Source organism: Argopecten irradians, chromosome 6 (genome assembly GCF_041381155.1).
Source record: "Argopecten irradians isolate NY chromosome 6, Ai_NY, whole genome shotgun sequence".
NCBI classification, from domain to species: Eukaryota; Metazoa; Mollusca; class Bivalvia; order Pectinida; family Pectinidae; genus Argopecten; species Argopecten irradians.
The window spans coordinates 9,835,434-9,850,070 of record NC_091139.1 but is presented as its reverse complement, the minus strand read 5'-3'; the positions used below and the strand labels follow the sequence as shown (position 1 = coordinate 9,850,070).

Sequence of the window (14,637 nt, the reverse complement as noted above, 5' to 3'; positions counted from 1 at the left end):
GTTTGTCCATATTCATATCATTTAAATCATACTCAATCGGACCACCAATTTAAAAACTTTAAAAAAAAAAAATTTTTCCGAGAGAGAGTGCATATAGGCCTACACATTTAACATAATACCATACATACAATGGAACTAGACCATTGTTATCAAGGATATTACTGTTATATAGCTACACTTCAACAGAATATGAATTAGAATCTATCGGTGTAAAACTTGTCGCATTTGTGGCATAACTCTGTCATTCACTGGACAAACTAGAAACAATAATTAACATTCATTGCAAATAAAACGGATTTTCTGCAATGTGGATATTTCATTGAAATACATACTGTATGTGATTCTAATTTCTATGAATAACTTTAAATCTATTGAAATTCTCGCTCTCTCTACTCTTTTTCTTTTTTTTCGACATTATTGGATTCTTAAAAAAGGCCCTCTACCTTTCCGAAACGGCTTTTAATTTTTAAAATGGGAATGAAAAACGAGATCGATGATTTTGAAGAGTCGCAAAATTTATTAACTTACCGTTAATACTACATGTATCATCACCTATTGAACAATTTCACGATTAAAATAAATAAAATGTTAGTTTTTATAACGCGGGTCGTCTTATGTTTCCCGCCGTCTTCCTAAATACCGTGCGGCAGTTGTATATCACTGCGTCAGACGGCAAAACAGCGATATGCAGGAAATCTTGCATTTGTTTGGTGTTGTAACCTCATCTTAGTGCCATCAGTTTATATTTTTAGATGTTATTTATGTTTTTAGAAACCTTAATATTTTGCTCCGAAAAGGTGGTGAGCCTTTGAAAACAATGATATACGGAAATGTATATCAATGGCCTAAAAGAATTTATAACACCAACCACATAATTCATATCGCTGTTTTGTCGTCTGGCGCATTTTTATAATCAACCGCGCGGTAATTAGAACTACGGCGGGAAATTAAAACGTTATATATATATATAATAAGCATTTTTCAAATTGATTTATATTAAATTGTTAGAATGTGATGGCAATTTCTTATTACAGTTATTACTGTAATTTAATAACTTATGTGATAACTAGTGTTCCTTTAAACATTTTGTCACATTTTTCTGCTTTTTGAAATCCAATCTCAATATATCGAAGAAAATCGGCGAATATTCCGGCAATCTCCGTGACAAATCAAGCGTCTGGTTAACTGAGATTTCGTAATTCTTCGGGTAGTCCCGTAATAAGGTTTCGCCCAATTAAAACTGTTTCCGGGAAATTTTGAACAGATATTTTGTGTGTGCAAAGGCTGGTACATGGATTTGTACAAAGGTAAAATGAAAACATCTGGTTGTATCTTCTATTTTAATTGTATTCTCATCTGCCTCGATGTCCACAAAGGGCCTCCATGAAATTGTCTATTGGTAAAGCTGCCGACTAAGCTGTGGAGCGGATGTCAACATTTCGCCGTTTTGTTTTCTTGTGGTTTTTTCCCCGGTCCCCTGACTGCCTGAGTAGATTTTAAATAAAATGTTTGTACAATTAAAAGTCCAAATGAAAGGTTCCTCCCATAAGTACACCATTAAATTATTTATAAAATTTATTATATACACTATATTTTTTGTACGAATATGATTACAAATCTTCCCAATTTCAGGTTCCATTTTCCCGTTGGCTGTTTCGCCATTTTAGTAAATAAAGATGATTTAGGCATAGATGTAAAATTTATGTCTGTGCACTTTATATTTGATTATTAAATAAGCCAGTCATTCAACATTGTCTGGAATCAAACACAATAAAAAAAATTTGAACATTTAAACAACATTTTCTTTCAAGTCGATCCCTTTGATACCTTAATACTTCTACACTATAACTTGCCTACTTATGAAAGATTACTCCAACAATGTTAGAGGTATAGCACCACGAGACACTTTTGATCATTACGTTGTGTCTAACTTTCTCAATATCGAGATCAAATATTATTGGATTAATGAAAAATAAGACTTGTGCAAGTTTAGTGTGTGCGTAGGCTGGTACATGTTGAATTTAATAATTGAAAGTGCAGATAGAGGATTTTAAAGATGAGAGTTTTGGTTTTGTTGCTAGTAGTGAAGAGTTCCACTGTGGTATTGTTTTTGGAAAGAAGAAATGATGTCAGATGATCCATAGATACTAAGTTGTTGCTTATTTTAAACAATATAGTCAGGGGGGCATCATGGCAACAGGCTTCTAGGCTCAGCCACTGGAGATTGCCTATCATAGACCTATGACGGTTGGTGAGAAATCGAGCTGCCCATCGCTGGACCCCCCACAGGAAGTTGTCATGCACTCTTTCTAAATACTGTAATGGAAAAAGGGTCTCAATAACGATGCGGAATGAAATTTTATTGTTGAAATATTGTTATGAAGGTTATCTTCATTTCTTACTGATACTATGCTGCTCATCTAATGGGGGTATAGTTAACCCGTACCCGTTCCAACTATAACCACCAACCAGTACCCAAAATTGGCGAAGTCGTACCCAAAATATTTGCCGAGCTCGTACCCATGATTGGCTAACCTGTACCCGTCAAGTTCCTTTGGTTTTCAAATTTAATTAAAGGTATTAATGTTAATTTCTTCTGTGTATCCACAGGCGTCTGCATCTGGTTTTGGAAAAATAATAAAATATCCTATCCCTCCGGGCCTTTTTTCAGCATGATTTGGGGCCGAAAATCGGCCCCATTCCCCATGGCAAAACCTCTAAATTTTTCCCAATTCAACCCTAAAATTTCTCAAAATCAAAGTTTCTTGAAAACTATCCAAAAATATTGAATGAACTTAGTTGGTTAAGGCTCTAAATATTTGTGACTTGGTATATATTGAAGTATATAAACTTCACTGGAAATAAAAAAATCTTAATTGTTATGCTTTATTTCATATTTCATAATTTTCCCAAATCTTGGGTTTGGCACTCCATTTTCCCAAATTCAAAGCCACGGGCCCCATTCCCAAAGTAGTGAGAAAAAGCTCTGTCCCTACTATATGAACATAGTAGGGGTAGGTTGTTATATTTTTATCAAACCAGAAGCAGACGCCTGTGGTGTATCTTGATTCAATATATCGCTGGCCTAAATACATGTAATGCATGATTGAGTCGATGTTGATATATTCCATTACCTGGTAACATCAGAAAATATCTGGTAAAATGCTATATACTTTTCAAGATTACAAATACACTACAATACATTAATCAATAATGTTATATTTACATACACATGCACTAGATATATTTTACAAGGTATATAACATCTGTAATAATTTTGTGTAAAAGTTAAATATAATTCTAAAACATCTTCTGAGCCCGTTGTGATTTTACACGGCAAAGGTTCAATTATTATAAAAGCTGATTTCCTTTTTGTTTGACTGTCTTGTTAAAAAAAAAAATCCAATGAAGCAAAAGAAACCGTCTCTAAGCCTTTCTGCTTTTTGAAAAACAAGTCTGTAACCCATGGAAAATAACATTCAAACAGAAATTCAATAGAGAAACAATAAAGATTAAAAAAACGGGTTGTGTCAATTTGTTGCTGGCGTATAAATAATGTGGGTTTTTGTCAAGAAAACACACATGAAATTATTTTGAATAATAAAAAGCTACGGGAAAATACACAAGAAGGGAAAAAATATAAAATTACTAAAAATGAATAAATCTTGGCTAGAATCCCTTGTGTACCTTTTCATGATCACTGGCTAGTAGCATCTGATCTAACACGAATATATTAAGTCTTATATAAATCACATATATCTACATGAACTATAAATTTTATGATTGGTACGACTACGCCAACATTCCATGGGTAAGGGTTTGCCAAACTTGGGTATGGGTTCGCCATGCTTGGGTACAAATTTGCCAAATGTGTGTACAAGTTTGTTTGGGTACGAGTTTGAATGGGTACGGGATCGCCATAATTATCTAATGTCATGGTTGCCAAATCATCACTTGTTATCATAAAAACGCCGAAATATGGACACCTGCTATACTGTATTAATTTATTTTTACTCGCCTGCCTTGACCAATGGCTTATACCCAATGGTAGGGTATTATGTGTCAGTTTGAAATTTTCTGCTGCCCAGTTAATTAATATGAAATTACGAGGAACCCTAAGTCTTAGTCTGACTGTGTTTTTCACTCATTTTGTATTAACAACTACATAAGTAAATAGTAGGGCCTTGATTAACCCAAGGACGTATACGAGAAAGATAAGTCACACTGGGTTTTGGGGAAGTCCAAGGCAGGAGCTTTTGTGTTTGTGCACTGACCGTGACGTTGGGGGACGACTGATTTTCCTTTGATATCCGCTGGCGCAGCCTTTGATGTAGCTTGCGGGTGCGAGGGTTACCTTCTTACATTCTGAAGCGGGCCATCATTTCATGAGCTTTTGTTTTTCTTTAACGAAAATTTAAGACATATCCTCTAAATCTTCCGTCCTTAAAACAAGGGATAGATGTGAAATTTAATAAACTTTACATTGGTGTTTTGTTTGATTCAATAAGACCAGTATTTGTTGAGATAAATCATTTTTGTTCCCGGTTCATAGGCGTCTTGCATGGTGTTTAGTAATTAATGTAAAGAGACAGTCACGAATCCTTCTCGCTTATAAATCCTTGATTAACCTACAGATGTGTGTTTATTTTTCAGTGCTTTAATAAGATGGATAACATAAAAGTGGCAATTCGTGTCCGGCCCTTAATCGTAAGGTAATATATGATCATTAAACATATGTCTATATTGTTACATGTAAAAATAGTATAATGTTTTGGTGTATCTCAGCCTTTTTCTGACCCAAGAAAAATTTCAATATTTTTTTTTCTGTGGAAACAAGGCCATCCTTACTACTTTTGTGATAAAATTTAATTCTATTCAATCCTTAATTTGACAAATGTTTATCTAATCATTAAAATATTAAAAAGTATATTTATATCCACCAATGAAAGCAAGTTTACAGAACACAGTACTATATAACAAATCGCTATATTTCTTATCAATGATGTGAACACTGACTTGACTTCTTGTGTTGTACATAGGGAGAATGGAATGGTAAATTACTGGAATGTACAAGATGACACAATAAAATCAACAGAGGCAACGGGAAAGCTGTCATCACCATACACATTTGGTAAACATTGTTGATACTTTCAAGGTCACAGGGGACAAATAGGCTAAAATCTTTCAACGAATTCTCCTCAATAACCATAAGGCCCAGAGTAGTCATATTTGGCCTGTATCATGCTGGGATTAAGGGCTACCAAAGTTGTGAAATAAATGACCTTGACCTACTTTCAAGGTCACAGGGGTCAAATAGGCTAAAAACTTTGAACAACTTCTTCCCAATAACCATAAGGCCCAGAGTACTCATATTTGGCCTGTAGCATGCGGGGATGAAGGACTATCAAAGTTGTGAAAATAAAAGACCTTGACCTATTTTCAAGGTCACAGGGGACAAATAGGCTAAAATCTTTCAACGAATTCTCCTCAATAACCATAAGGCCCAGAGTACTCTTATTTGGCCTGTACCATGCGGGGAAAAAGGGCTACCAAAGTTATGAAAATTAATGACCTTGACCTGCTGTCAAGGTCACAAGGGTCAAATAGGCTAAAATCTTTTAACTACTTCTTCTCAATAACCATAAGGCCCAGAGTACTCATATTTGGCCTGTAGTATGCAGGGATGAATGGCTTCAAAAGTTGTGAAAATTAATGACCTTGACCTACTTTCAAGGTCAGAGGGGTCAAATAGGCTAAAATCTTTGAATGACTTCTTCTTACTAACCAAAAGGTCCAGGGTACTCATATTTGGCCTGTGGCATGCTGGGATGAAGGGTTACCAAAGTTATTGAAATGAATGACCTTGACCAACTATCAAGGTCAGGGGAGTCAAATATTCAAAAATCTTGAATTTTGAACTTCTTCTCAAATTCTGCCAGTGTGATTTAGCTGATACTTGCATGAAATGATCCTTGTCATGGTCGTGACCAAGTGTTTTTATATCTTATGTTGATCTGAAATCCAAGATAGACACCACTCCGGCCATCTTGAAAATATAGTTTGAACTTATTATCAAGTTCTACCAGTGCGATTTTGCTGGAACTTGTCTGAATAATTTTAAGGAAACTGACATTGTCCCAACAAAGTGTTGTTATTTGTCGGGTTGACCCGAAAACCAAGATGGTCACCAAAAACGCCATCTTGAAAACACATTTTGAACTTCTTGAAGTTCTACCCATGCAGTTTGACTGAAACTTGCATGAAATTATCCTTACATGGTCATGACCAAGTGTTTTTATTTTTTAACCCTGACACCATATCTAATTAATTTCCTATACAGCTATTGCTAAGGTAATCAGATGACCGTTAAGGCCCTTGGGCCTCTTGTTTGTCATTTCATCACGAGTTCAGCTATTTTTTCTTGGATACAAAATCATTCCATTTACAGAAAATTTCCAAAGTATTTTTTTGTACAGCTATATATACTTGTATGTAAAATATGCATGGTGTCCTGTTATCGCATCTCATCATTATTTGCATTTTTTTTTTATAATTCTTTTATTTGAAATCGGTCATGAGCAAAATAAAATTGATTTCTTTTATTTTCAGATCGTATATTTGATGAATTGATGACAACATATGACATCTTTGAGGAAGTCTGCAAACCCATTATTAGTGATGCTTTACAGGGATTTAATGGTAAAATTTTCATTTTGTATAAATGTGAGACATACCGTATTCGACCCAATAAGCGCCCATGTCCCTATTAGCGCCCTCCCTCTTTTTGAGGCCTCAATTTCAATTGCCCAGGTATAAAGACCAAGACTACACAAAACTGTATAGGTTTGCAATAATTTTGTCTTATTAAGCACCTTTTCACTTTTTAGATTTTTTAAACACCCTGGACGCTTAATATTGGGTCCAATACGGTAGGTACTACATTCCAGACAGTAGGGTTAAGTAGAAAATAAGCTATAACAATGGAAACCAGATCACCATAGAGATCTAAAAGGGAACAGTCTTGATACCGTTTTCGCCCATGTCTCTATAAGTGCCCCTTTCATTTTTGAGCCTTTATTTCAAATGCCCAGGCATATGACAAAAACTATCAAAACTATAAGTTTGCAATAATTTCGTCTTATTAAGCACCTTTTCATTATGTCAATTCTTTTAAAGCCCTGGGTGCTTATTGGGTAGAATACAGTATGTATTAATGGCAAGATTTTGATTGATCAGGGCTATTGTCACTTTTTAGTTTTAACTTTGAATGTTGAGTTTTGGTAATTTGAATGTACGTATATCTGTATTAGATGATTTTTTGGGGAAAAATGATAGGTTGCAGCTGATAATAATTGGACTAATTCATGTACCATGTGCTACCTGATAACATCTGTGTGGGACTATTGTTTCTATTGGTGATGGAATGACGTCAAAAGATGATATGCTGACATCATTTCAGTGGGAAGATTATAAAGAGTTATATTCCATCACCACTGGAGAATAGTCCTGCACAAACGTTATCGGGTATCACATGGTATGTGAATTAGTCCCATTTAGCACTGAAAAAGAAAAGTTGATGATATAAATTAAAGCTTTTTTAGACTGAAAATGAATTACTAATAATTATTTATGAAATCACTTATAGGAACCATTTTCGCCTATGGACAAAGTTCTTCAGGAAAAACATTCACGATGTCGGGGAGTCACATGCAGAAAGGCATCATCACATTATCTGTGGAAGAAATATTTGCTATAATCGAGTCTGTAAGTGTGATTACTACTGACTGCTGGTCGATGGTTTTTCTCTGGTACTCTGACTTTCCTCCACCAACAAACCTGGCACATCCATAACCTTAGCTGTTAGTAGGACGATAAACAAATAAAAATCCAAACCCAATGATTACTATGATTTTTACGTTAATGTGTTGTACAGAATTTGTTTGTAATGTCATAAATCATCATATCATGCAAAAAAAAAAAATAGGCTGAGTGATGTAGGTAGTGTAACATGAACTAAATAAATATGTAACATTATAAAATCATGTCACAACAAAAAAATTAAACTCAACAACTTTTAGTAATTGCCAGGTTTGGAAAAACTGAAACTACATATTATATATTAGAATATGAGAAATAATATGACTGGATTACTAAAAAAAAATTAAAAAGAAAAAAACCACTTTGAATATAGCTACAGGACAATCCATTTGTGTTTTGATACAGACTCTTTGACATTCTAGAGGCTGCAATCAGTGAAAAAGTAGTATCAATATTACACATCCATTTATTTATACTCAACAATTAAATATTAAAATATTGTGAGACAGAAAATTATTGAAAATTATTTGTAGTTCTTGTTTTTAGTCGCATCATCGAGAGTTTCTGATGCGTCCGTATGAATGAGACAGATACTTATTTGTAGTTCTTGTTTTCAGTCACATCATCGAGAGTTTCTGATACGTGTGGCCTATATGGAAATCTACAATGAGAAGGTGACAGATTTACTTTCCTCAGAGGAGAAAGGAATTAAGATACAGGAAGACCAGGTATGTTTAAATCAATTAATGATAATGGTGTGTTGATACTGGATTAATGGTTTTGCTCATTACTGTGATGAGGCTGAAGTAGTTACGAATTCAGTTGTAAGAAAAATAAGATAAGATTTATTCTGGTTCAGAACTATCTTAAGTCCTTTCTACCAGACTCTTATAGATACATATCATATAAGTAAAATACATTATAATCTATATTCATTTTACAAAATTATGTTTTTCTATGATATTGTTGCTTCGTAATTAAAAAAAAGTTCCTGATTTTTCCGATGATTATCTAACTTATTCTTAAACAAGTTAACACTAATTGCTGACATATTCTGGCAGTTCATTCCAAAAAGTTACAGTACTGATCGAGAAATAGTTCTTTCTTAGTAAAGCCATTAACCGTTTAGTAGTATTTTTTTCGTATGTCCATTACTGCTACGGCGATTTGATTCGTCTTAGCAAAGTAATATGGCATTAAAGCATTCTTTACTATAAATATGACTCGTTATTTCATATAATTCAATCATATCTCCTAGTTTAGTTTCTTCAATATTTCTTGATGATATATTTGAAAAGTTTGATTTCAATGGCATACTTTTGTTTCAGGAGAAGAATATCCAGGTTACAGGTTTAAAAGAAGAACTAGTCAGTTCCAGTAGTGATGTTCTGACAATCATACAGAAAGGAGACAGTAAGTTTTGTTGTCTTTGTAAAATTTAGTAAGTTTATCATGAAAAGAAAAATAATTTGATGTGAACAATACTTTTAAGATGTGGTCCTAGAACAACAAATTGGTGATGATCAAGCTTTTTATTTCAGACAGACGTCACATGGCTGAAACAAAAGCCTAAATGGATTTCAGAATGGGAAGGACCGCAGGGGTTCCCGCTTTATCACATTGTATAATATAAACTTTCATTGCATTGTAAGGGTCACAAAAAGGCAAATTTTTCTTAATTTTTAGCTTTAAAATCACTTTCCTTGGATGGATTTCATCCATATTTGTCGCTCATACACCCCTAGGGTTGTTTTAAGGTTTCAGTCTCCGATCTCAATGAAAATTGGTCTATAGGGGTTTTAATTGATGCTGAACAACATGCAAACATTTTTCGTAAAGATTTTGGTATTCCAAGATGGTCACTGGCCCACTTCCTGTTTTAAGGTTTCAGTCTCCGATCTCAATGAAAATTGGTCTATAGGGGTTTTAATTGATGCCAAACAACATGCAAACATTTTCGTAAAGATTTTGGTATTCCAAGATGGCCGCTGGCCCACTTCCTACTTCCTGTTTTAAGGTTTCAGTCTCCGATCTCAATGAAAATTGGTCTATAGTGGTTTTAATTGGACAATCATATTTTATAAAGGACCGAGGTAAGACCCATGGGGATAGTATGACCGAGGTCCAAAATGGGAGCTTTGCTGAAATGGCTTTAAAATCTGACTCCTCCTTATATTAATCCTTGAATGGGTTTCGACCATATTTGGATGAAGGGCTACCAAGTTTGTTCAACAAATGACATTTACCTTTTTCAGAAACTTACATATTCAACTAAGGAGTTCCTTGTATTGTTTATATTAATCGTTAACCAATACTTTATACTGTGACTTTGTTGTTTTGTGCCATGAGTCAGATGACCGTTAAGGCCCATGGGCCTCTTGTTATCATTTAGATATCACTTTCTAATAATTAATTTTTCTTCCTTGGTATCTGTTAAGCATTGATGTCACTATTTTTTTTTTATTTTATGAAGTGGATCCTCGCAAAGGTTTGCAAAAAAAAAAAAAAATCATAAAATAAAGTATGTTAAAATGTACCATTCTAGTGATTTTTCAAGGGATTCTTTTTCGCAACGACAAGGTCTCTATTGTGACACCACGATAACACCAGGGTTTCGTGCCATTCTCAGATTTTTTTTCATAGTGGTATGCAAAAAAAGTCAGGAGGGAGTTAAATTTACTATGGTTCATATAGGAAAAACACATTAATGAATATTATTTTCTTAGTTTAAATAGGAAATGAGTCAATCTGGGTTACAATTATAACTTGTCTGAAATAGCATTTTAACACCATATCCATATTGGTCCTGGCTGACCCACAGGGACCAGAGGGATGGGGCCAAAATGGGTCAAAATGGCTAAAATTTCAAAATCTTCTTCTGAATTCACATGTTTGATGGAACCAAATAATCTTTATAGATTAAAAAGTAAAATTTATAAAGACACTGACTGACTTCTAGTTTGGTTTTGTTGTTTAACGTTGGCAAAGCAAATTGGAATTTTAAGCATAAGGTTTGGTAACATAATACACTAACTATCAAAATGAAAAAAAAAAAAAATTATAATACAAAGGTTCAACTTTAAAGTTTAAAGTCCTCCATTTTTCTCTCCTTTAGATCATAGAGAGCAGAGAAAAGGGGGATGAAGGTGCCGTTATGGTCGCCCATTTGGTAAGTAACATTGGTGGTGATGCTAATATTTTTAGGTCAGGATGACCTATTGTCATCATGTTTCGTCCGTCGTATTGCGCCGTCCGCCATGCAACGTGCGTAAGACTATTTATACAAAAGCCTACTCCTCCATAACCCTTGAGTGGATTACATCCATATAAGGTGTGAAACATCATTGGGGAAGGACATCATATTTTATATAAATGAGATAGGTCTAACCCCTAGGGGCAGAGGGGCGGGGTCCCAAAAGGGGAAATTTTCTTAATTTAAGCTTTAAAATCCTACTACTTCATCCTTGGATGGATGACAACCATATCTGGTTTGAAACATTGTTGGGAAAGGGCAATCATATTTTATGTAAATGAACCTGCTCTGACACTTAGGAGCTGAGTGGTGGGGCCCCAAAAGGACAAATTTTCTTAATTTTAGCTTTAAAATCCTACTCCTTCATCATGGGATATCTTATATAAACGAGTTAAGTCTGGCCCCTGGGGGCAGGGCCCCAAAAGGGCAAGTTTTCATAATTTTAGCTTTAAATTTCTACTCCTCCTTAACCCTTGGATGGATGGCAACTGGTTTGAAACATTGGGCAATCATATTTTATATAAATGAGCTTGCTCCAACCCCTAAGGACTGAAGGGTAATGCCCCAAAAGGGGAAATTTTCTTAATTAAAAGCTTTAAAATCCTACTCCTCCTTAACTCTTGAGTGGATTTCATCCATATTTGGTGTGAAACATCATTGAGGCAGGACAATCATATCTTATATAAACAAGTTAGGTCCGACCCCTGGGGACAGAGGGGCGGGGCTCAGAAGGGGGAACTTTAGGTGAGGACAATCATATTTTATAAAGGACAGAGGTAAGACCCATGGGGATAGCACGGCGGGGGTCCAAAATGGGAGCTTTACTGAACTTTGGCTTTGAAATCTGACTCCTCCTTAATTCTTGAATGGGTTACAATCATATATGGATGAAGGGCTACCAAGTTTGTTCAACAAGTGACCATTACCTATTTCAGAACTTAATACTGTGACTTTGCTGTTTTGTACCATGAGTCAGATGACCGTTTAGGCCCATGGGCCTCTTGTTGTGTTGTTCCCCCATATTCTTTCACCGTATCCTGGCTTCTACTCCAACTTCATATTTGTGTCATAGACATGGCAGTGTTCACCATGACCTGTTTTATGATGGCGGGCCGCCATCGTTAAATTATGCAGCGCCATCATTAAAAGTTCAGCGCCATCATAAACAATCGGCTGCGCCATCGTAAAATATCCCTTGGTGAGCCCCCAGATTTTACCTGGACTGGCCTTCAACACCACATGTAAATGCTTGTGGGCAAGTAGAACAATGGACTGTCGGGACCCACGCTCACCTGAGTTTCTTATATCGTACATGAGTCAATGCACACACCATAGGAGATCTATTACAGTTAATTGATAAATTACGTACACATCCTAATTAGGCCTAGAATGGTTTCGTATCTCGCAGGTTTTGGTTTCTATCAACTCACATCGATAAGATGCTTTGTAGTGATGAGTATAGTTTTCTATTTGATTCAAATGCTGGGCAGATAGGTTTTTCAGGAGCTACCAAAGATGGCAGAAAGTGCAGACATCGTTCAATATTAATATAGCATGTTGATGAAGTAAAACACAAAACTTATCAGCTATAACAACTGAAATTAATAGTTGACTGTTTCTAACACAATTCATGATGAGGTGCAATGCAAGTGAGTGGTTACACCATAAAAGTTTATAAGACATGTGTCTGCCCAAACATAGGCCTAACCGTTAGGTATGCACTGTGTGCAGTTTTAGCACACAATGGAAAAAATATGATCATGATCTCCATAAAATCAGTTAATGTTGTTGAAATGTCTAAATGTATGATGGCATGATTCAAATTAGAACCCTGCATCTGAGATCCCTTTTAATAGATTTTACTAATCACCATCTTTGATCTGTTCATCCACAATTGGTTTCTGGAGATTTCCTCAAAAACCAATTTGCTTATTGCTTGGTAATAGAGGTAGATCTGCAATAGAGGTTTTGATTTTCTCCGAGAAATCCTGGATAATTGTACTTTGCACTCTGTAGGAAGACAGAATCATGTTAGATTGTTATTGACGCATGCGTTTGGAGATGTTATGAAAATAAGCAAAATAATCGGTCTGTTCGACAAAACATAAACAACTGATTAAATAACTGACTGATGATTTTAAGTGTCCGGTTTTCATCATGTCTAAGGTGTTTGGAGATAAGACAAGAATATTTGGAGGAATATAATATGATTTTTTTTTTTTAAATCCACAAAAAGATAAAATTCAAATAGATCTTTTGATAGTCATTTAATTATAAGTTGCAACTACAATAATAATAATCTATTTTTCTTGACTAAAAAGTGAGATTGAAATAATTACCTTTTCATGATTGGTTTTGACTTCTTTCCCAATCCCTTAAACAGAACTTTGTAGATCTTGCTGGTTCCGAGAAAGCTGGAGAAAACTCCGGAGACCGTTTACGTGAGGGCTGCTCCATCAACAAAAGTCTTCTCATCCTCGGACAAGTTATAAGCAAGCTTAGTGACGGCGTCAGGTTGGTATTAATAAAATTGTGATGTGAATTTGACCATCTTTACATTTTAATATTTCTGTAAAGAGTTTAGGAATGTTAAAAAATATTACTGGTAGTTATTTTGGAATCTTTGCTTTTGCGATCAACCAACCTTTGCATCATAAGTGTAAATTTTCCCCTGTGTGAAGGTCTAGGACCCCATTTAAACTAGTAATTTTTTGTATGCCTTTATATCACTTCTTAGGTGTAGTTGAGCATAACTTAGTTGATACAAAATGTGTATGAATCCGTCCTAACCTTTGATATTACTGTTGACGTGTAGATTGTTGTATTGTTTGTAAATTTTTGCAAGTCCACAGGGTTCAGTACATATTTGAATTTCTGTCACCAACATACGCCAATTAACTATGTAGATACAGTAACAGAAATGAAAATCAGTAAAAATAAAACTTGTTGTGACAAAATGATTTATTGGGTTTTAATTACAAAATGATTTATTGGGTTTTAATTACTAAATAAAGCATGCTTAAAGTACGTATGTCAGTGTGGATTAAAGAAACTTGTTATTCTCTTCCAGCAACCAACATATCAGTTACCGTGACTCCAAACTAACAAGGATACTCCAGGCTTCATTAGGAGGAAATTCTAAAACAGCGATAATTGCTACTATAACTCCTGCTTCCTTAGAGGAATCCCACAGTACACTTAGGGTAGGTACCAAAGAATGCCACAGTACACTTAGGGTAGGTACTAAAGAGTGCCACAGTACACTCAGGGTAGGTACCAAAGAGTGCCACAGTACACTTAGGGTAGGTACCAAAGAGTGCCACAGTACACTCAGGGTAGGTACCAAAGAGTGCCACAGTACACTCAGGGTAGGTACCAAAGAGTGCCACAGTGCACTTAGGGTAGGTACCAAAGAGTGCCACAGTACACTTAGGGTAGGTACCAAAGAGTGCCACAGTACACTTAGGGTAGGTACCAAAGAGTGCCACAGTACACTTAGGGTAGGTACCAAAGAGTGCCACAGTACACTTAGGGTAGGTACCAAAGAGTGCCACAGTACACTCAGG

The 14,637-nt window shown here is 35.3% G+C and overlaps 2 protein-coding genes across 3 annotated transcripts in view; both read left to right on the top strand.

Moving 5' to 3' along the window:
• Nucleotides 1–1,212: 1,212 nt before the first annotated feature.
• LOC138326196 (uncharacterized) lies at nt 1,213–9,391 on the top strand. Its single transcript, XM_069272323.1, has 8 exons — nt 1,213–1,307; nt 4,654–4,712; nt 5,040–5,131; nt 6,610–6,699; nt 7,646–7,764; nt 8,436–8,546; nt 9,147–9,231; nt 9,360–9,391. The coding sequence occupies exons 2-8, from the start codon at nt 4,666–4,668 to the stop codon at nt 9,389–9,391; spliced, it is 576 nt and encodes a 191-aa protein (XP_069128424.1). The 5' UTR covers nt 1,213–1,307; nt 4,654–4,665.
• A 1,522-nt stretch (nt 9,392–10,913) lies between these two features.
• Nucleotides 10,914–14,637, top strand: part of LOC138324931 (centromere-associated protein E-like) — a 40,681-nt gene continuing 36,957 nt past the window's right edge. For both annotated transcript variants that reach the window (XM_069270185.1, XM_069270184.1), the window contains exons 1-3: nt 10,914–10,987; nt 13,455–13,585; nt 14,142–14,274. In XM_069270185.1, coding sequence (XP_069126286.1) covers nt 10,973–10,987; nt 13,455–13,585; nt 14,142–14,274 — 279 coding nt within the window. In that variant the 5' untranslated portion in view covers nt 10,914–10,972. The remainder of the gene's footprint in view (nt 10,988–13,454; nt 13,586–14,141; nt 14,275–14,637) is intronic.

Coding starts and splice junctions, on each gene's coding strand:
- LOC138326196 (XM_069272323.1), top strand. CDS start 4,666: ATGGATAACATAAAAGTGGCAATTCGTGTCCGGCCCTTAATCGTAAG. Junction 5,132..6,609: donor GTCATCACCATACACATTTG/GTAAACATTGTT, acceptor TTTTATTTTCAG/ATCGTATATTTGATGAATTG. Junction 6,700..7,645: donor TGCTTTACAGGGATTTAATG/GTAAAATTTTCA, acceptor AATCACTTATAG/GAACCATTTTCGCCTATGGA.